At 46.4% G+C, this 21,016-nt stretch overlaps 1 protein-coding gene across 2 annotated transcripts; it reads right to left on the minus strand.

Annotated features, from left to right (window-relative positions):
* Positions 1-50: 50 nt before the first annotated feature.
* LOC125728005 (signal peptide peptidase-like 3) lies at positions 51-20,368 on the minus strand. 2 transcript variants are annotated; one of them, XM_049005033.1, is made up of 11 exons: positions 19,844-20,368; positions 6,208-6,285; positions 5,908-6,014; positions 5,454-5,573; positions 5,260-5,338; positions 5,010-5,122; positions 4,723-4,829; positions 2,974-3,137; positions 2,312-2,502; positions 1,894-2,003; positions 51-1,808 (listed from the first exon to the last, which is right to left on the minus strand). In XM_049005033.1, exons 1-11 carry the CDS (start codon positions 19,867-19,869, stop codon positions 1,737-1,739), a joined length of 1,167 nt encoding a protein of 388 aa, XP_048860990.1. In that variant the 5' UTR covers positions 19,870-20,368; the 3' UTR covers positions 51-1,736. The 2 variants fall into 2 exon arrangements, with proteins under 2 accessions (XP_048860990.1, XP_048860991.1); XM_049005034.1 differs by having other exon boundaries at positions 5,914-6,014; positions 19,844-20,367.
* Positions 20,369-21,016: the final 648 nt, after the last annotated feature.

The following is a 21,016-nucleotide window of genomic DNA, read 5'->3' on the forward strand; positions in this document are numbered from 1 at the left end:
CGGCTCAACCAAAGACCGGACCCAAGAGACAGACCACGCAAGACACAGCATTGTACAGTTAGAGTCATAGTCATCTTTATTTACAGCCAATCCTTCGCCCTATCAGGCGACGCCTTTAGGGTCACTTGACCGGGCTCCATCTCGCACACATTATCAATTTTTTTTTAAATTCTGCGTTAATTAAACAGAATTCATTGAAATAATGGCGATGATCCAGAGCTGGCGCCCTCTGTTGTGAGGATGGGACGGAGCGTAACAAAAAGCCTAAACTATAGCACAAAGACGAAGTGAGAACACAATACAAAGAAGAGTTTTTCCTTTTTAAAAAAAACTTTCATAAAAAAAAAACGTTCCATATCTTTATTTTGTCATTACAATGCCTACTGCAGTAAGAGTCTATATGTTGTGTCCCCCCTCTCCCACCCACCTCCAGAGGCGATGGCAGCCACTGTGCAAAGTGCTCCGTTCGGAAAGCCGTGGGCCAGGCTCCGAGACGAGGTGAGCTGCACACATCCGCCACTGACTGGAGTGTAGCAGGGGGTGGTACCAGGCAGGGTCACTCCAGGACAGGGACAAATATTCTGATGACTGGTGTCACCATTCACTCCATTTGGCACCCCCCCCCCCCCCGGCATGCGTGCACGCACGCACACATACACACACACGCTTTGTCCATGTCTGGTTCTCTATCCAAAGTCTCCATGCCGCAAAATGGCTGCAAAGCCGAAAAGGGGCTGTGGAAAGAAAGGGCGGATTCAGCCACCATGGCCACCACAGCCACGTCCGTCGGTCCTTGTTTGAGCAGCCGAGGCCATGATACACGGGAAGGGCAGGCATTCACCCGGGAAGGGCAGGCATTCACCCGGGAAGGGCAGGCATTCACCCGGGAAGGGCAGGCATTCACCCGGGAAGGGCAGGCATTCACCCGGGAAGGGCAGGCATTCACCCGGGAAGGGCAGGCATTCACACGGGAAGGGCAGGCATTCACACGGGAAGGGCAGGCATTCACACGGGCCACCCACACAGCACGCTGCTTCACTGCAAATATGGGCACACGCGCAGACGGATACACAGACACACCTGTGCTTCAGGAAGAACATCTGCTAAATAAAAGGGAATTATGAAAAGTATCCCAGGAGTAGTGTATTAGAAATGATACAGAAATCATCAAGTTGTAGAAGTTCTACTCTCCTGAATCCCTTTGCTGGTCCCTGGCCAACACACACACACACACACACACACAGACACACACAGACACACACACACACAGACACACACACACACAGACACACACACACACAGACACACACACACAGACACACACACACAGAGCATGGTCCCATGTCATCTCAGCCTGGAGCACGGCGGTTAAATGGGGGAAAAGAAGAATAGCAAAATTAAAAAGACCCCAGTAGCGGCCAGTCCCACTGATGTCCAACACGGCCGTCCGAATGGCCTCCGACGAAAAACAAAATGTATATATACTTGTTTTTGTTTGGGGGTGGGGTGCGGTTTATGTCTGAGGATGAAAAACTCCCCGATTAGAAACTGACTTCCGGTCAAAGTGACAGTCACACGCCAAACTGATGACACAGGGTGGATAAAGAGGGGCGGGGTATCCGGTGGTCAGATCCGCGTGCAGGGAGGCGTCCTGCCCAGGGAAGGGGAGGGGCCCAGGGGGAGCCCCACCCTGTCCGTCTCTCCTCTGCGCACTCCCAGAGATCCTGGACGCTGGATCATACCTCCAGGAAGCGGGAGCCGCTGCTCTTCGTGTGGAAGGGCTCCGACCACATGCGCCGCAGGTCCCCCTGCGTGCACAGAGACACGAGCGCAGTCAGCAACTCTGCCTGTCATTTGGAAACACTTCACTACGCTACTGTGCCGCGGACGCACCTTCAGGTAGGCCATGGTGAGCAGGGGTAGCAGGGTGAAGGGCACGAGGTACAGCAGCGCAGGCTGGGCGGCTCGGTGGATCCTGGATGCCACGGTCGCGGTCAGGAGGCCTGGGGGGATGGAGAGAGAGTGGAGGGGGAAGGAGGCGCACATCAGCTCAGCTGGAAGCCAAGGCAGCTGCCTGCGCTTCTGACTGCCCTCTTCAGGACAAATGAAACTGCTTTGAGGGACAGAGCAGAGCCTTTTCACAGAAATGCCATGATGCCATGTCCATCTGGAAGATTCTCCTCTCTATGCACCATTCCTCTGCAGCGGCCCTTTCATAGATCGAACAGCGGCAAGATGGGTCCTGAATACGCAGGAGAGCAGATGAACCCGCGGCGTTACCCTGGCAACGCTCCCCTCCCCCAAAACTCACCCACGAAGTATCCTATGAGAGTACAGTGGAAGTAGGAGACGCGCTGCATGCGGCCCGACATGTTGGGGAGGCCCGGCGGCTCACTGCCCGCCTGTTTCTTGTAGTTGTCGTAGCGCAGAACGAAGCAGAGGAGCAGGCCTGGCATCACGATGTCCCCGATGCCCAGCATAGAGAAGTGGCTCCCCGTCGAACTGCGGGCAGAGCCAGAGTCAGAGGGCAGAGCAACAAACAGAAGAACGCACTTGACTGATTCCTTAAAGAGCGTTTTGTTTATGAATCAACGCTAAGGTATGGAAGCAGGGCACAGATATTCAGCAGAGGATATGCTGAGACAGCCCTGGCTATGTTTGAATGATGTGTGTGTTCTCCCTCTGTTCAGTGCTTTTCCTCTGGGTTTCTCCTGCAGCCCAAACGAGATGCTGGTAGGAGAACACGCCTCTAAACAGGCCATAATGTGGGAATGTGCTCAGCATCCTGCCTGGGGCGTCCCTGGCCTTGTGCCCTTGACTCAAGGCTCCCCGCTGCCCTCTACTGGGTTAGCGGCTGGAAGGTTGATAAACAGGCTGGAAACATTGGCTGCCTGCTTAAAAGCGAGGCGAGAAGCTACAACGTCTTTTGGTCATGGCCAGTGGGGCCGGGCCAGAAGCGGCTGCCTCTCCTACCTAGGGAAGACCAGCTTGCCGGGCAGCGAGAGGCGGGGCACGTCCCGGCCCATGCCGGGCCCTAGGTGCAGCTTGCGGGACAGAACGTCCAGGGGGTTATCAGCTGGCTGCGTGGCCACCTTCACCATCACGTTGCTGTTGAAGATGTAGGCTGAGAAGAAGACCTGGGGGCAGAAGGGGTGGTCGTTACCCCAGGAGTGTGGCTATCGGAGTCAAGGACAAGTTGAGGTCTAGCCCAGGCAGTCCCGCCAGGCTCCTCCCCCTTCACATGCATGTCCCATTACCCATCAGCCCCCACACAACCTCATGGGGCATGACTTAAGCCAAATTCACACTTCACCTTTCCACGTGCGCTTTCAGGCTGCAGACAGTTGCACGTGCGGCAGCTTGTGTTCATGCTACATTTGGCTGCAAATGGTTGCGATCTGTGCATTAATACAGCGATGATACTCCACCAGACCAGCAGAGGGCAGATGTATCACAAAAACCACAAATACAAGCAGTGAAGTGAAACGTTTAAACTTTTTATGAAGAGTTGTAAAGGCATTCAAGGCTTTGGTAGTGTTAAGGTAACACTGCATACCAAGGTATTCTGAAATCGTTACGACAAAATTTGCTATGAAGATGCTCCCCCACCCCACCACCACAGCTCAGTGTTTCGCCAAAATTTCTAAATGCCGGAATTCTGCTGCCTTTTAAAATATAGAGTAAATTGTGTCTGGACAGTATGAAAAATTAGGTATGTGGGTACCTTCGCACCCCGGTATGCAGCTGTTCACCACAACTACTACTACAGCTATTCTTCCTCTACTCTTTCTTGGTTGACCACTGCACCGTGAACGTCGGTGCTGCCACCTAGTGGAAATATCTAGTCAATTATTTTGCATATACGCAGCCGACTCGCCTGGACGTGCATGATCTCTGCCGGACAAAATCCTGGGCTACACAGGCACTGTCTACAGCTCTCTGTCACAAACCTTGGATGTAATGTGTCACGTCACCCTGTGCATGACCAAAAGCACAAAGTATGAATGGGCCTTCACAGCGCTAACCGTTCAGCTAGAGAGGCTTAGGCGAGGGCCATGCTCAGCCATTAAGATGGTGGGGGTTCGGTAAATTAGAGTTGAACACACTAATAAGCAGGCTAATCACATTGCTAACGCTTGCTGTTAGGATGTGCGCATGCTTTCGATCACCTGTTGATTAATACAGTGATCCCCGCTATATCGCGGTACAGCTAACGTGACCCTGCTTTAAATATCACGGATATTTCCCAGACGCATCACAGTTTATATATACATTACATAATAATAATATTATGTCACTTGTATCCTTAGCCTGACATCCACATATATGTGTTTACAAAGTGTGTTTTAATAAGTTAACGTGTTTAAAGCGTGTGGGAAGGATGTTTTAAGGCTTAAACTAATAAAACATGTTTATTTATATAGTCTTTCTATATCGCGGATTTTTACCTCTCTCTGATGGGTCTGGAACGCAACTTCTGCGATAGTTACGATAGACTGTACTGAAATCTGTTAGGGAACTTTATGAAGGACCCCAAGCAAACACGTTTATGCCAAGACAGGAACCAAGCAGATCTTTGTAGATCTTGCGTGTCGGGGTTTGTAATCGTACTAGCGTTAATGATCAATAAACCCTGGGTTTGGGGGAGTTGAGGCATGATATGTGGGTGGGGCCTGCTAGCTGGGAGGTGGGGCCTGCTAGCTGGGAGGTGGGGCGACGTACCCAGAAGACGTCGTAGATGAGCAGTCCCGAGAGCAGGAGGCAGGACACCTTGAGGCTGGGCAGGCGGACGAAGGCGATCATGGCGACGCAGAGCCCCATGGCCAAAGCTGTGGACACACCGAAGTATCAGGCACCGCCAGTGGTCTGTAGTCTGCAGCTTGTTCTTTCTGGGACAGCTAAACCCAAGTAATGGACTTCGAGATTCCAGACCTGCTACATTCAAATCACACAGCCGAAGACGCACTCATACGTGGACACATGTACATGGGGGAGGAACCGTCACGCACCGTCCATGAGCAGCCAGTGTCCCGTGAGCACCCAGATAAGCACCAGGGTGATCGACAGAGAAAAGGAGAGCAGCTCTGCCAGGGTGAAGCGTCCACAACAGCCGAAGGAGATTCTGTGGGATGAGTAAACGGTCATGTGCAGAACCCGTGCACGACCAGCGGAGGAACTCCGCTTCACACAAGCGGGGGGCGTGTCCCCAGAACTCCGGACTGCCCAGAGATTCACGCGACTATCGGTTAGCGTTCTTACTTGTTCTGCGGGGAGCAGGGCCGGGTCAGGTACTGGCACATGGGCAACAGGAGGAAGGCAAACGCTATCGTCGCTAAAACTACAGAAAGAAGGGAGGGGGGGGGGGAGGGTCAGACAGGTTCTTCCAGGGCGAGTGCCGACCGGACGGACAAACAGGCCAGGCACGCACGTGTGACTGAGAGGCTGCCGGGTACCTGCAGTGCAGATGGTGAAGACCACCTGGACAGAGTCGAAGAAGAAGAACATGACGAGCAGGGAGACAGAGGCACCGATGGGCAAAAAGAGGGCCTGCGTGGAGTCGATGGTCTGAATACCTGCAAGGGCCGAGACCCGAAGGGAGAGAATGCTGAGGATATGCATACATAGGCACACACACACACACACACACAGACGTGCTTGTACTCATATCTTTGTGGGGGCTGTCCATTCATTTATGTGGGAAAAACCCTAATCCCAGCAATGACAACAAATAACCCCAACCATCACCAAAAGTGAACAAAATGCAAGAATTTCTCTTTTGATTAGTCACAGATTTTCATAAAATTGGGTTCCCCCCCCCATTGTGGGGACGGAAAAATGGTCATTCGGTGTGATGCAGGCGCACAGTGTGATGTGCAGGTCCTCAGCAGCTCCTCCCCCCAGACATACACTCACTGTTGCTGCTGTTGTTGCCGCCTGTGGTGTTGAAGGCCCCAGGTACAGAGCCCCCCCCGTCTTTCTCCTTCTCTTGGTTTTCGCAATCCATGTTTAACGACCTGTGTGCAGAGGGGATACGGCTCGAGTGGACCAGTCATGGTCCACGCCCCACCCCACACTGTAGAGCTCGCACACTACCAAGCCGTCAGACATCTGAGTGACCCGCCACGACCCCCAGTTCGGCTCCTCATTCGTTTCCACATTCCAGCGATTTCAGTCCAGCACAAAATGGGAAGCCTGAAAGGTGCTTACCTGAAACTGCCGTAGACAATGAGGAGGATGGAGATGAGGAAGGTGGAAACTTGGCTGGAGTCGATGAGCGAGTACGCCCTGCGGAGAGATTGGGGGGGGGGGGGGGTGGGGGAGAGTAAGTCTCTGGAAGGGCAGGGAGCCTCAGCACAGGCTGATAGACACACAGAAGGTGAGCTCAGAAATATCTGCCTTCAGAGGCTGTTTTCAACGAACTCTTTAAATGCCATTTTGGCCGATGGACGGGTTTCCAAATGGCAGATCCGAGAGGCTGCCTTAGCTGCAAGCCGTCAGACCACCATGTCCTCGCCGGCTTTGCAGGCAGGTGACCACCTCCGGCGACCCGTCATGGCGCCTGCAGACTGATTAAATCCCGTCTTTCGGTCCCGAAAGACTGGAATGTGCCCGAGACGTAAACGCCAAAGCGGAGTCAGCATGCAGGTGCTTAGCCACCGGCATTCCATTCGACCCCCCCCCCCCCCCAAACAGCCATGTCAGACCACACGAAAAATCTGCGTGTGCTTGTTGCCATAGAGACTGACGCCCTTCCCCACTGCAGCAACCTGGCAAATGCAGACAGATGTACAATATACAGCCCCCATTCACAGCAGCACTCCAGCACACAGGCAAACATTTTCTAATGATTCGTTGGTATATACACTATACTTTTACTGTACTGTACTACAGGCAGTCCTTGGATTACGAACAACATCTAATCCTAAGGGCCAGTTTATACTTACGCATGCTGTCACTCGTACTTGCACGTAGAGTTTACATATATTTGGAGGACTAAAAGTTATGTCCACCAGGGGGCAGTGCAAGAAAACCCATCATGGTTAGCTCTTGTCTTCAGTCTTACTTGTTTGTATGAGGCTGTGGCATGAAACATTTTTCACACTAGCTACCTTCACTGCAAGTTACTAATTATGTAATACTGCTGCAGCATTCTCTATATTCTAATCACTGCTCCATTTCATATTGGTACTTTGCCATCACTTTACTCTCTCATGTTGAATGTTGCATTATGTGTTGCGAAATCTCTTGTAGTAGTTAGTATTGTGTAGTTAGGGTTACGGCCACACAATATTGGGGGAAACTGCAAAACTTATTAAGCTAAAAGGAGTTCAAAGAAATACATTTCTAAACAAACACTTGAGTGAGGAAACAGCAAGGAGGAAATGGATTAGGATTGACTTGGTAAGCGCATGCAGACCTCATGCAAGCGCAGCAGTGATTATATTTAAAAATAGAAAAAGAAAAGAAAAAAAAAAACATTAAATGCCTTCATAATGCAGTACAAAGCATCCTATAGTGCATTACTGATGAGAGCTTCATAGAGCAGTCACAATACATTTTAAATATTTATAGCTGTCTTTATACTAATTTATGAAGGCATCATAAGCATACATACCTTCATAATGCCTTAAGTAACGTGTTCTCTCTCCCTCCCTCCCTCGGTTGGGCATTCCTAAGATTTTATGAATTCTGATTCTGCTCATCAAATCTGATTCTCATCGATTCTTGGTTCCAATTATAATATGGTAAAAAAAGTTCAAATGTTCCAATAACAAAACACTGCATTTATTCTCTTTAAAGAGTTCAAGTGTTACAACAAAAAGGTTGGCTGTAGCAGTTATGTCATTTCCATGTTTTGTGATAAAAACCTTAAATTTATCTTAAAATACTGTGAACAACCACAATGAATCTTGGATGGCAGTTTGCCACTGATGTCAGTAATACTGTATAATCTGCCTAAACTGGATGGTATGCAGGTCCGGCTTTAATAGGCTGTAAATGGTAAATAAGTTGGGTTCCATCCATAATGCAGTTTAATACCAGGAGGTACATTAAGCTGAATTAATGAAACAATGGCTGAATATGAAATATATATACATACATATATATACATATACACATATACACACATACATATACACATATACACACATACATATACACATGTATACATATACACATATACATATACACATATACATATATATATATAAAACATATACACACACACACACACACTCCCCCCCCTCCATTTAAAAACGCATTATAGCTACTTATACCATGGTTGTTACATATCTGTCTTACACATTTGTACATAAACTGGCCTTTATGTTTGTTAGCAATTTCCAAACTAACGCCTGGCTTATGGTCGCTCGCGAGTAATCGAGAAGAAAAATTTCAATGGATGCTTTTTAATATTTGGGTAATTGGGCCAAGTGTAATTGTGACAGTTATAATATCGAAATACGCCCAAACTGACCTGCATCTGGTGGTCCCAGTTCCCAAATGCGGATGCAGATCTATGGATACCTGTATTTATATATCCTTGAGCTTGAAAGTCAAACCTTTTGTAAACCAGTTGAGCAAACAATGTTGCACACAAGTAGAATCTGAAAAGTGTATGAAGGACGAAACGTGACTTAATTCCTTATACATTTTCCACGTGAATAATGGAATAAATCAATCCTGGGCATACATAAGGAATAAAAATAAATTAATTTATGTTCGTTTCAAGTTGAGAATATCATTTATCTTTTAGAGGGCTTTGACAAGGACAAAATGTATTGAGTAGGTGTATTGAGCAGGTGTCTACACACAAGTATGTTTTAAATAAATTCATGCATTCTAGTTTTTTAATGCTTTACCTAATCAAACTACCAGTATATGCTGTCTTTCTAGCCCAGACCCCCAGGTCCTCCAGGGGAAGGGAGCCTGGCTGCTAACTCATACTGATAAGCACAGAAACCTCTCACCATGCACCTGCTACAAGGCAGGTTAGCAGGCCACAGAGGGTGATTAGGGGCCAAAGGGTGCGTGATATAAAATTTCAGTCCATACATTCTAGTTCTGATACCAATCTGTTTATGCTGCAGGTGGTCTCTCTGTTAAGGGTTAAAGGGCACATGGGGAAATAAAAAAAAAAAGTCAGATCTGAGGATATAGAGAAACAAACAACTTGCCACACACAGGCCCAGTGTGACTGCAACTATCAGGGGCAAACCCACATCCTTTTGCAAAGTCGTTATCAGCATCAAAGATGACTTACATATTAATACAATGAAAAGGCTTCCTGTTGAGTGAAGTACCTTACTTAGAACTCATTCCATCACCCTATGTGTACAGCGTTCGTTTTACCTAGGGAGGTTCAGCATGTAGTTTAAGTGATTTGTCTGGGATAAGAAACACGTCATTTCCCCAAATTACCCGAGACGGCAGAAATAAAAGAATTCCCATCTGCTGGTGTCAACATCAGAGTTTGCACATCTTGAAAGCAAATAACTTGAATTCTCATTTCCGTGTGATATAACCCTTTAACATACTAAGGAACCTAATAAAAACAGAACTTTTTTTCCCCTCCAACCCATACGGTAGCTTACAAGTTGGTGGGTATTGCTCCGCACATACAGAAAACCATCACGCAGAAGAGGATGTAAGATGGCGGACGTTTAGGCAGACAACTAAACACCCACAGAAACTCCGTTTTTTGCATACATTTCCACCTAAAAAATAATTGACATTTGGTTACAGATGTGGCCGTATTATCAAGATGACGATTCACACTAGACTACCATTACCGAACGTGGTCCGTGTTCGTTGCAATACAGAAGAACCTACTCCTGAATTGTTACTCTGAAGGCTTGTAATAATTATAGGCATGGAGATTCAGGATGGGTTAAAGTTACAGACCTCGTCGGTAATTGCTTCAATTACATTACATCCCCAGGTAAAACTAATCCCTTGCAAACAGTACTAATAGCTGCATCTACTGCTGTACTGTTGTGCATTTGATAAATAAACCTTGGTTTGAGTGCCATTAAGCAATGTCAGTGCAGTCGATTGCTCCGATCACTTAAGGAAAACTGGATCTCACTGCAAATGTAGTTTTTATTTATTTAATTAGTTTGCTTTATGTATATGTTCACACACAACATAAGGAAACATACAAATAATGCAAAAACAGACAAAGTGCAAAGACATTAAACGCAGGGCTAACATCCATCCATTTCCTGAAATCGCTTGTCCTGTTCAGGGTCGAGGCAGGGTCTGGAGCCGCCCCCGGAAGCAATGGGCACGAGGAAGGGAACAACCCAGGATGGGGGGCCAACCCACTGCAGGACACGCTCATACAATATTCACTCGCATGTGCACATCTATGGACGGTTTGGTAACTCCAATTAACCTCAACATGTCTTTGCACTGCTGGGGGAAACCGGAGTACCTGGAGAAAACCTGCCACGACACGGGGAGAACATGCAAACTCTACAAACACAGAGCCAGGGCGGGGAGACAACATAGTGCAAACACAAGTAAAAATAATCTTGGTGGTCCATGAAAACTCGTTCCCGAGGGATTTCCCTAGTTAATCTGCAGTTATTCAAGTTCTATTCATTAAGTTCACTCATTTACAGCTGTTATATTTCCTCCTATCTTTCCTTCCTTTCCTCGCTAGTTGCTTCTGTCACCCATTCGTTCCTCACATCATGTTCTTTCCATTTCTTACGCAAACCACTCTCAAAGCCATCTGACCCCCAGGCTCAAGGCGTCTGTACAAAGCCCATAGATAAAGGGCCTGTTTCACTCAGTGGGGGCAGAGACAGACACAGACAGACACTTAACCAGCCGTGCACGAATCTTCATTCTCTCTCTCAATAAACTGCTTAAGGAACCTGCCTCACCATTCGACTCAAAGAACCCAAGGTTTCACTGAAGAAATCTATCAGGCCCAAATCTTCCTGTTATACAGTCACTATCAAGAAAGCTGTATGTATCACATTTTCATGAATATAAAGCTAATTTATATGTGGATCCATTAGGGGCATAACGATTCTGCAAATCCACGGCTCGGTTCATACCTGTTTAAATTTTGCAAGAACGGGGGGGGGGGGAATACTGTTTTTTTTTTTTTTTTTTTTTTTTTTTTTTTTTTAAATCGGTCAAACTAAACAGAAGAACACTAAAGAACAAGTTAAATTATTATTTTTTTTTAATTAAAAATACTATACTGAATAACCAAAATGTTGACACGCTGCTGACTCATGTGCCTGGGTACTCAAATAAATGGACAAAATAAAAATAAATACATTTTTCGATTTACTTTTTCACGTGAAGGCACGTGTGCATGGTACAAATTGTCGGCCTGCACATTTTGGTTATTTTGCTGTTTTACCTGCAGTTCCCTGCTTTACAGCCGGGTGTCGCCTTTTCCCAATTTGTGCAGAACATTGTGTACGGCTGCCCCTGAGCTTCCTGTTAGAGATGCACTGATTGCAATTTTCTTGCACGATTCAGATTTCCGATTTTTTCTGCAAGTGTGATCTGCCAGTACAGATTTTTGCCGATTCAGAATTTCGTAACAAGAAAACAAACTTTGTAATTTTCCTCAAACCGCACTAAGTTACAGGGTCTTCTCACATTTAAGAGATAATAATTAACTGAAAATGAGTTGCTGTGCACCCAAGTTTATCTGACCTATTTTACTTTACCAAACAAGAGCAGGTGCAACAGATTTAAATAATAAAACAAATGTCAGTTACTTATTTTCCAGTAGGTTTACATGCACCAGATAAACTGAAGTGTAACTACTCTCTTCCAAATAATAGGCGCAGGGTAATATTGTTAATACCAACATTGCATGTTATGCAAATTACGTGGCTAGTAAGCTAGATTAAAATCAGGCTTTTTCATACCTTCATACTGTATGGGCATTATATTATGCATATGCATATATTATTATGCAGAGGGTCAAAGTTTCGCTAACAAAAAAAAAAAAAAAAAAAAAAACTTTAGCTTAGCTTTGCAATTTTAATGATCATTCCATTTCAAGATTATCTTGTGTATGTTTAATAATCAGTTTAAAGCTCACCTCCGATGTTTCACTACGTTTTTGTCCTGGCTCCCTCGCGGCTTACTTTGGTTCACATGTATTACGAATTGCAAGCTTTGTGTTGTCTTCACTCACACTGAAGAACTCTTAGGACACGCTAGCGAGTGGCTGTGAGTGTGTAAGCGGCTGTGAGGTAACCAATAATGGACCAGTTCGGAAAATGGCTCAACTTCCTTGGTCGACCATGGCGAGGCCTGTTCTGAGTGGAACCTATCCTGTTAAACCACTGTAGGTCTTGGTCACCGTGCTGCAGCTTAGTTTCAGGGCGTTGGCAGTCTTCGTACAGCCTAGGCCATCTTTATGTAGAGCAGTGGTTCTCAAACTTGGTCCTCGGGACCCACTGCCCTGCTTGTTTTCCAGCTATCCCTGCCCCACTCACTGCTGATTGACTGAACACACCTGATCCAGGTAATCAGAAGCTGAAAGACAGCTGGGACTTGTGTGTGGGGCAGGGATAGCAGGAAAACAAGCAGGGCAGTGGGGCCCGAGGACCAAGTTTGAGAACCACTGATGTAGAGCAACAATTCTTTTTTTCAGATCCTCCGAGTTCTTTGCCATGTTGAACTTGAACAGTGACCAGTTTGAGAGTGTGTGTGAGAGCGATAACACCAAGTTTAACACACCTACTCCCCATTCACACCTGAGACCTTGTAACACAGTCACATGACACCAGAGGGGAAATGGCTAACTGGGCACAGTTTGGACATTTTCACTTAGATGTACTTACTTTTGTTGCAAGCGGTTTATACATTAATGGCTGCGTTTTTAGTTATTTTGAGGGGACAGCAAATTTACACTGTTATACAAGCTGTACACTGACTACTTTACACTATCAAAGTGTCACATCTTCAGTGTTGTCCCATGAAAAGATACAACATATTTACAAGAATGTGAGGGGTGTATTCACTTTTGTGAGATACTGTAAATCATAGTACTGTATTCCGTTCTGTACTGTTGTTGCATTCATCTACAAAAAAGCCATTTATATATGTTCAAATGTGTTTAATAATGAAATAAAGGATTTTCTTTGCCGTGGTATCGAATTGGGTACTGAAAATTATGTAATTTGACTGGTATTGGTACCGATTACTACATTTCTGGTATCATGACCTCTGGTATCATGACTTCTCTTCCTTTCACACATGCAATGTACAATGCGTAAAACATTCCCAGTTTGACAACATAGCGACATGGATAAGTTGGTACCTAAAAAGAAATTGACATCAGTAATATGGAACTTTTTTGGATTTTATGTAACTGACATGGCACAGACAGTTATACAGAAAATACGTGAAGACAAGTTTCACACGTTGGATGGCAACAGCAAAAAAACCCTTTTAACCACCTAAAAAGAGAACCCCACAAAATTATGCTGAATATTTTTTGAAACAGGGGAATTAGTTTGGTTGTACAGTTCAGTAACCAACAAAACCAACATGAAAAAAAAATGTACTAAGATCATGGATGGTAATCCATTATCTGGGAAAAAAAAAAGTAAAAATATTTTTGCCATGTCACGCACAACTAACTCAGGACATGTGTAACTTCACACTGGAGGGGGGTGGGGGGCAACAAAACCGCTTATCCGTGAGAGCCTTTCCAAAAATGTCATGGCACCTTTCAACTGAATTACTCCATATTGTACCGAACGGAACCTGATACTATGAAAGCTGATGCCTTTGTATAAACGCTGCAACATGCCATCATTAATTCACACCTATTAGAGACACACTGCTGAGCGCAGTGGTCCCGCCACTGCCTCCACCTCATTGGTTAGCTATGACACAGCTTAAAGGCTAAAAAGGCTCGGAGGCCTTATTTTAGGAGCCCTTAACACATATAACCTGAAACTGGGGATCCACAGACACTAGGATCGGTATCAGGTCTGAAACTGTACTCATACTCATGACGATGCAACAACACCTACAACCAATTCCAAGTAATGACAGACCAGCAATATCACTATAAAGCCAAGTAAACCAGACAGAATATGTGCTGAAGCAATAATCCAAAAATGAACTATGAGAAAAAGCACAGCTGGACTTGCAAACAGTGCTCTATTAAACTAAAGAGGTAATAAAGCAGGTTCATACAAAACTAGTAATATAAAAACAATATATAAGAGTAGGACAAAATTGCCACCAGCAGCACTGCACAACAACCCACTGTGCAGCAAACACGGAAAGAGAAAATGTCAAATGATAACCTTTGTGCAGTGAAAATAACAAAAGGTCTTACCCAGTACGTTGTTCTTCACAATCAAGCATGACGTCGTAATGGCGGCACGCAGAAGGTGTAATACTCTGAGGTGCAAAAACTTCGCGATTCACCGCTTTAGACGGCTCACTACATGTTCTTAAACTGTAATTAACACTGGCCCGGCGATCCATCGTTTTCCACAGACTAAAAAAAAAAAAACCACGATGAGCAACGCTAACGAGCTACTGCCCCAAATTAATGCTGGCTGTTCAGCAGATAAGTGAACAAAAGAAAAAGGGAAATATGCACCGTTTGCTGCGATTAAACAAAAGGAGACATGAGAAAGAATAAACGGGATGTGGGGTGCAGACATGAGCCGCGAGTGAAAGATGGAGCAAGGTCGGTCATGCGAGAATAAGGTACACGGCTCAGGCACACATAAATGCATGCACGCACACGTAGCATGATGCAGCCCCCACCCAATGCCAAAACAATAAGCCAGCTGCAATTTTCCCACCTCCCCACCCTGCACTGACCCAACCCATCCCCTTCCCTAAAAGTGGGTCAGTGAAACCCACTGGGATTAATCCCAGGTAGCACCGGTGCCAAAGCAAACTGGCACAGACTCAGACACACCGCAGTGACAGGGAAGGGAGTGACGGTAATAAAAAGCGAGAGGAATCGCGGATGACATTCTTGCTACACCCACAGATTAAACGACAGGAACACCTCCGACAAAGTCACGTACCCCGATTAAGAGACCGGTTGATGCAGTCTATCACACGGCTCCGCAACTGTTTTCCCTGCAAAACCATAGAGAGATCCACTCGCCCACAGTAAGCAGCCATTAAGCAATGCAAAGCACAGCCTCAACAACCTGTCCCCAATGCATTATTCTGTGGCCAAATTCATAAAACAGCATACTTCACTGACGGCGGGGGGGGGGGGGGGGGTGGGGGGTTAGGGCGGAGGGCGGGATACAGACCCTCAGTGCTGGTTCGCATACCTTTGAGCTGGAGAAACTCACTGCCCTCATTGTTCCAGTTAGAAAAAGAAGCATTTCGGGTTTCTAAAGTGTCATACAGTTCCAAGACCCTTTCTGCTACCCAGCCCACTTTTCTGCCTTTCCAAACACCAGGGACTTGTGGGAAACTGAGGATAATAAACCAGAGAAGATGGGGCTGAGATGGCCCCCATTTAATACAAGTTTCAATTTGGATACTCATTAAAAGGTGGAAACTGGACAGGAGCGCAAGGGGCAGCTGTTAGGGAGATGTGACCAGCACTGAGGGGTGTAATTCTACTCCAGCTCCTATCCTGATTGTGTCAGAAGTGCTACCGACTCACAATAGATGTTTCACATGGGCTTCAGTTGAAAGTTCACACGAAAAAATGTGGACACGCGGGAGCATCTAATGACCTACAGCATGAATGACATTTGGGGGGTGATTTGTGCTGCTTCTACACATGTCCAGTCGACAGGGAACGGCCCCCTGTGCCCTGCACCGGCCAGTTCTTCTCTTGGCTCCTGGGAGCCCTAAAGAGTAGGTTCCAGTGACGCCCTTTCGCCTCCCTGTTTGCTTTCCTGCTTATTCTTATCTCAAGCATCAAGAAAATGTGATTCATGGGTGGTGGGTGATCTTGAGGAACATCCCAGGATTTGCATGCACACAGAGACGTGCCTGACAAGACCTCGAAAAACCATGGCCTCTGATCGAGCTCTGGAGGTGCTATATAGGCAGTCAGGGTGTCACCTTCCTGAACACTGGAATCTGGTCAGTCCACCTACCAGGAGGAGGCCCTCAGCACTGATAATCCTTAAAACCTCTCTCGTGACGCAACAGGCACTGCGGTGATGTTATTAATAACATTTCAAAACACTGGGAAAAAAATTAACTTCGCAATTAATATTACAACATTTATAAAAGAAAGTTGAAATTTACCTAAAATAAACTATAACCAAATAGAGTTCATTATCTAACAGTAGAGTGTACCGAAGTCTGACTTTGCACTTTGTCTGTTTGGTTCTATATGTATGTTCATCTGGGCAGCACGTTCTTACTACTGTATGCAACAGAAATGTATCTTAATCTTAAATAAGTTGGTGGTGTTGCCAACAGACACAAAGCAGTGTCGACAAATGCCCTGCTTTTGGTCGATATGTTCTCTACGGAACCCAAAGTATTTTCATACAGCAGAAAGCGAATGTGTTTTGGTGACCAATTCTTGTTTGAATTTCTTCTTGTTTCTAACACACCACACTGTCTATGGCCGAGTCAGACAGCAAGAACAAAAATGATTATGATGAGCTCTGCATGTGCTCTCTTCTCAGAAACAGAGGTGGAAAACTTTAGATCGCTTTTTTAAAAGCATATTACAGATAATGTTGAAAAGGACCCATCATTAAAACTGCAACACACGCTTTGTTTGCCATGACAAAGTAAAAACGTTATTGTCTTAACTCAGTAGACTATAGCAGTGCTTGCGGTTTGAAAACTGCATATGCATGACATGCGATGATGATATTAATACCGCATATTTTGCGGCTCTTGTCGTTAAGCCCAAACACATCCAACCAATGGGAGGCCTGGTAGGAATAATCACTGGGGCTTGAGGGCAGGATCATTAAATAGTGTGGCCTGAGCAGTTGGTAATTCCCAACCAGTGCGAGCCTAAAATCCAGCTGGGGCTCCTTCTGGCAATGCTCATCGCATGCTAACGACATTCCCACCCCCCACAAAACGGAGACACCCTGTACAGCTGTTCTTCGATGCTCCTCAAGATCGCCCACTAGTTCCCCCTTCAGGAGGATCTGACGTTGTCAGTCATGAACAACATCTCCTTGATGGTAAGAATAAACACGGAATCAAAGCACCAATCAGGTCCTCACGCTATCAAAGACGGTTTTTAAATCTTCTTCAGATGTTAAATGATCCTGCCACAATCACCATATTAGCATAAGATCTCTCTCCAGTGCCATAATACCCCACGTGTGTAACCACTCGCATACATTTCAGCTGCCTGGTAGCCTGGTCTCAGACAGGAACAGCTAATACTCGCTTCACCGCAAGGCCAGTCACATGATGTGCTCCTACTGATGTGGTGTGACCACAGGATTCGCCCACAGCTAAGCTGCTCTCGGGCTGCGCAGGGACCCAGCCGACCTCCAGCTTATCCTGTTTCTGTTACCGCAGGAACACCTGTGAAATCACAACGATTAAGATAGTTGGGAAGCGAGAGGCTTAAAAAAATCCAGAGTGGGTGGGATCATTATATTCTGCGAATCACTAATAACCAATGAGAAGCTGGTAAAACCCACCATAACTCCTAAAGCTCAGATTCTTTTCAAACTGTATGTGACCTATATGATGACATCACAAGCTATACCTTTCAAGACAGCTAGAAACAAGCGTGTCGCTCAACAAACCGAGGTACCTAATTATCTCAGCCTCACTAGTATCTAAAGGCTCTTTGGGTTCGCAGATGGACACCAGCATCGGAAATTCAATGCAGAGCCATGACAGGCAATCATGAGGTCTTCACAGATGTTCCTGGAAAGTAAGTCACAGCAGGACTGCGGCCAAAGTTTTGCCATCGGATGAAACTAGGAGGAACCTCAAGTAAGTCTGGCTCAGTGGAGATGCCCAGGCCAGAGGGCTCAGCACCAGGTCCCCATAGTATTTCCACAGGATTCCTCCTGCTAGTGCCGGCCAATGTCCATAAACAGACACAAACAAAAACTATTCTTTTAAAAGGAAGTTGAAAGTGCTGGTTGAAGCAAAACACTATAGGCCCAACTTGGGCCTGAAACCTGCAACTGTCCTGCTCTGAGCTGGGCCGAGTCAAGGAGGAAGTCAGAATACCCTCTGTACAGTTTGTACACCGCACACACACATAAAATGCAGCATTTCCGTAACTCTTTCAGGAGCCAATCGAACTGGAGAAGCACTTCTTCTGTGAGAGCTCAGCAGCGCTGCCCCCTGAGGAGAGGAAGAGGGGGAATTCAAGACAGCGTTACGCCAGACGCCCTGGCTTCTGCGCGGCGTTTAATCTTTGCGGTTTCCCCAGCATTATTTAATCACAGCCGCGCTGCCTCCAGCGTGGGGGAAAAAAAGCAGAGATTTAAGATGGTGAGGAAAGGGAGCACCCAGCGCCTACCCCAGACCATCACAGCCCTTCCAAGACCTGTAACGTCACACGGCGGTCACCACTGGAGACATGACGAAATGGCGTCAACCCAATGCAACCTACAAACAAGGGCAGAGAGGCTCCCTTTCAACCGCGGGGCCTCAGTCATGCAGACATCAGCAATTAAGTCTTTGTTTTGACTCTGTGTTGTTATTGAGAGTGGTTTGCAATGGCAGCTTGATAGCAGCCTTGGTGCAAACTTTTCTGGCCGACATATACTCCCAAAAAAATTATGTCAACCCTTCAAAATACTACAAAGTCAATGGTTCTTTTTCCTGGCAGGAAATAAAACAGGATACAACTATAATAAAAATGTCAGAAACCCGTTTTGTGCCCGTTTTTTATGCCACTCACACAGACGGGATCATCATCGAAGAAAAAAATATGGCTTCTAAAATGTCAGAACCATTCTTCTCGTCTCTTCAAAATGTCACCTATGGCTAGGATCTATGAGCATGGGAGACAACAAAACCCAATCTATTTCGGGTTGGACGGTCATTAACTGCTGCAATGTGAGACGGGGGCTCTCCAAACAGACCAATTTCACATTTATTTTCCACCCGCCCCCAAAATGTCTCCCCTGCCAAACTGATAAAACCAAAAGCCGGGTTGGTCTACTATTATTCAGCTGACGGCCTGTCTTTCTAATGACAGAGGACTAGATATCTTCACAAAACTTTAATAACAACAGTGAATAAACACGCAAACAGGAGCGTAGTCATAGAAAACACTCCTTAGTGTATCCACACGTCTTCGTTGCAGATTCGATCAGCGTTTAAAAATGTAGAAACAATCCCCATTTCCAGCCTGATGGACGAGATTACAAAAACTGCATAGTTTATAACCTGAAAGAGAAAACCGACCGGCTCGCCAAGAAAAGGGAGTATTTATCGGGTCAAGGGACATGTTTCAGTCTAAGTATACGATAGTGTAGCCGTGCTTGGTAACAAAAACTCTTACAGTGCCTGGACTTTTCAAATACAATAAAGGGATGCGGTCAATGGCCGTTATGGACATTATGCCATTAATTACACTACAAGACAACGAACCCGGAGGCCGAATAACATGCGATGGGCGGTGGGCTTTTTTTTTGACAACGTTTGTCATTGTCATGTTTGGCACTAAACATAATACAGAGGGAGGACTGGTTTTACCTGCAAGAGCACCGGGGCAGTGCTAAAAATACACATTTTTAAAGTGCAGAGACGCGCGCGGTACGAACGCGGCCGGTCCGGCTCGTCGCCGTCAATACGCGACCCCGCCAGGGCCGGCAGCCCATAATAAGAGCCGAGCACTCGGCCGTCGCCGCGGACGGGCAGCGACCTCACGGCCGCCCGGTATGCGCTCACTCACCACGACGAGTAGCTCTGCTCCGCCATGTCGCCGTGCAGCTGGGCTTCCACACGGCCGCGGCGCTGCGCTCCGGCTTCCCCCGCTTCCCGGACGGCGGAGGGGAAACTCCGGTTAGGTCTGAGGCGTCGGCTACTCAGCGGGCGCCGTTCGACGGCGACATGGCAGTTTGGTGGCTCGCCCCGGCTCACGGGCGTCGCATAGACGGCCTCGCGTGCGCCGGAGGAATGGCAGCGATGTCCGGTTAGCTAGCCAGCTAATGTAACAAAGCGCTCCAGCGGGGCGCAGAGAAACTCAAAAATTCCTCCGATTCTGAGGATGTCTTGCGGAACCAATGTCCTCCGCGCCGCCACCGGGTCTCGACGGCACCTAATATCGTTCTGTATCCATAATTATCCTCCTTTTATCTGCCCTTGTTCAAGCAGCTCTCGTTGAACCTCTCCTCGGTTATAATAGAAACCACGCAGTTAGCTTTGTTTTCAATGGCCATGGGCACAGGAGCGCGCACCCTCCCCCGTGCTTTGACGCGTGCACGCGGAAACGCGCACGCTGCTGAGCGTGTTCCTGTCAGCAAACTGAAATAAATAGTATTATTTATATATTGTGGTGCTCACTTTCTATATTTACGTTTTTAATCACTTGAGGGGGCAGTAATAAATGTATCGTAATTTATACCATGTAAATTTACAAATGTGTGGTTAAACAAGAGAACGTGATCTTGCCATCTGGAAAAAACAGGAGCAAACATGATAAACAATCTAAAGTAATTTTTTTAGAGATTTTAAATCTTAATTGGATATTATGGTGGTGCCTTTCTCTAGAAGAATGCCTGGAAAAGAAGGCCCACACAAGAGTTAGTGGGTCCCTGGCAGTACCAGCCAGGATTACAATAATCCACAGGGATCTATTGTCATTGCAGATGATAAGCAATCTGTTTAAGGGCAGCAGGGTCATGGATTAAAGGTAAAAGGCTTCCCTCAGAGAGTGATAAATGTCAGCGAATCACAGCCCTGCTGTAATCCACTTTCTTATGTCTTCACCAATCAGAACCAAGCGGGTGGATGCTGTCAGTGTGGGGATTTGGGTTCCTCTTTGTGTGTTATGCTGATTGGTCATGGTCACTTGGAGTTAACTCAGGAGACAGGCGAATCACTGCCAGTTGGTGCAGACTGAGTG

Source organism: Brienomyrus brachyistius, unplaced genomic scaffold (assembly GCF_023856365.1).
Source record: "Brienomyrus brachyistius isolate T26 unplaced genomic scaffold, BBRACH_0.4 scaffold143, whole genome shotgun sequence".
NCBI lineage: Eukaryota > Metazoa > Chordata > Actinopteri > Osteoglossiformes > Mormyridae > Brienomyrus > Brienomyrus brachyistius.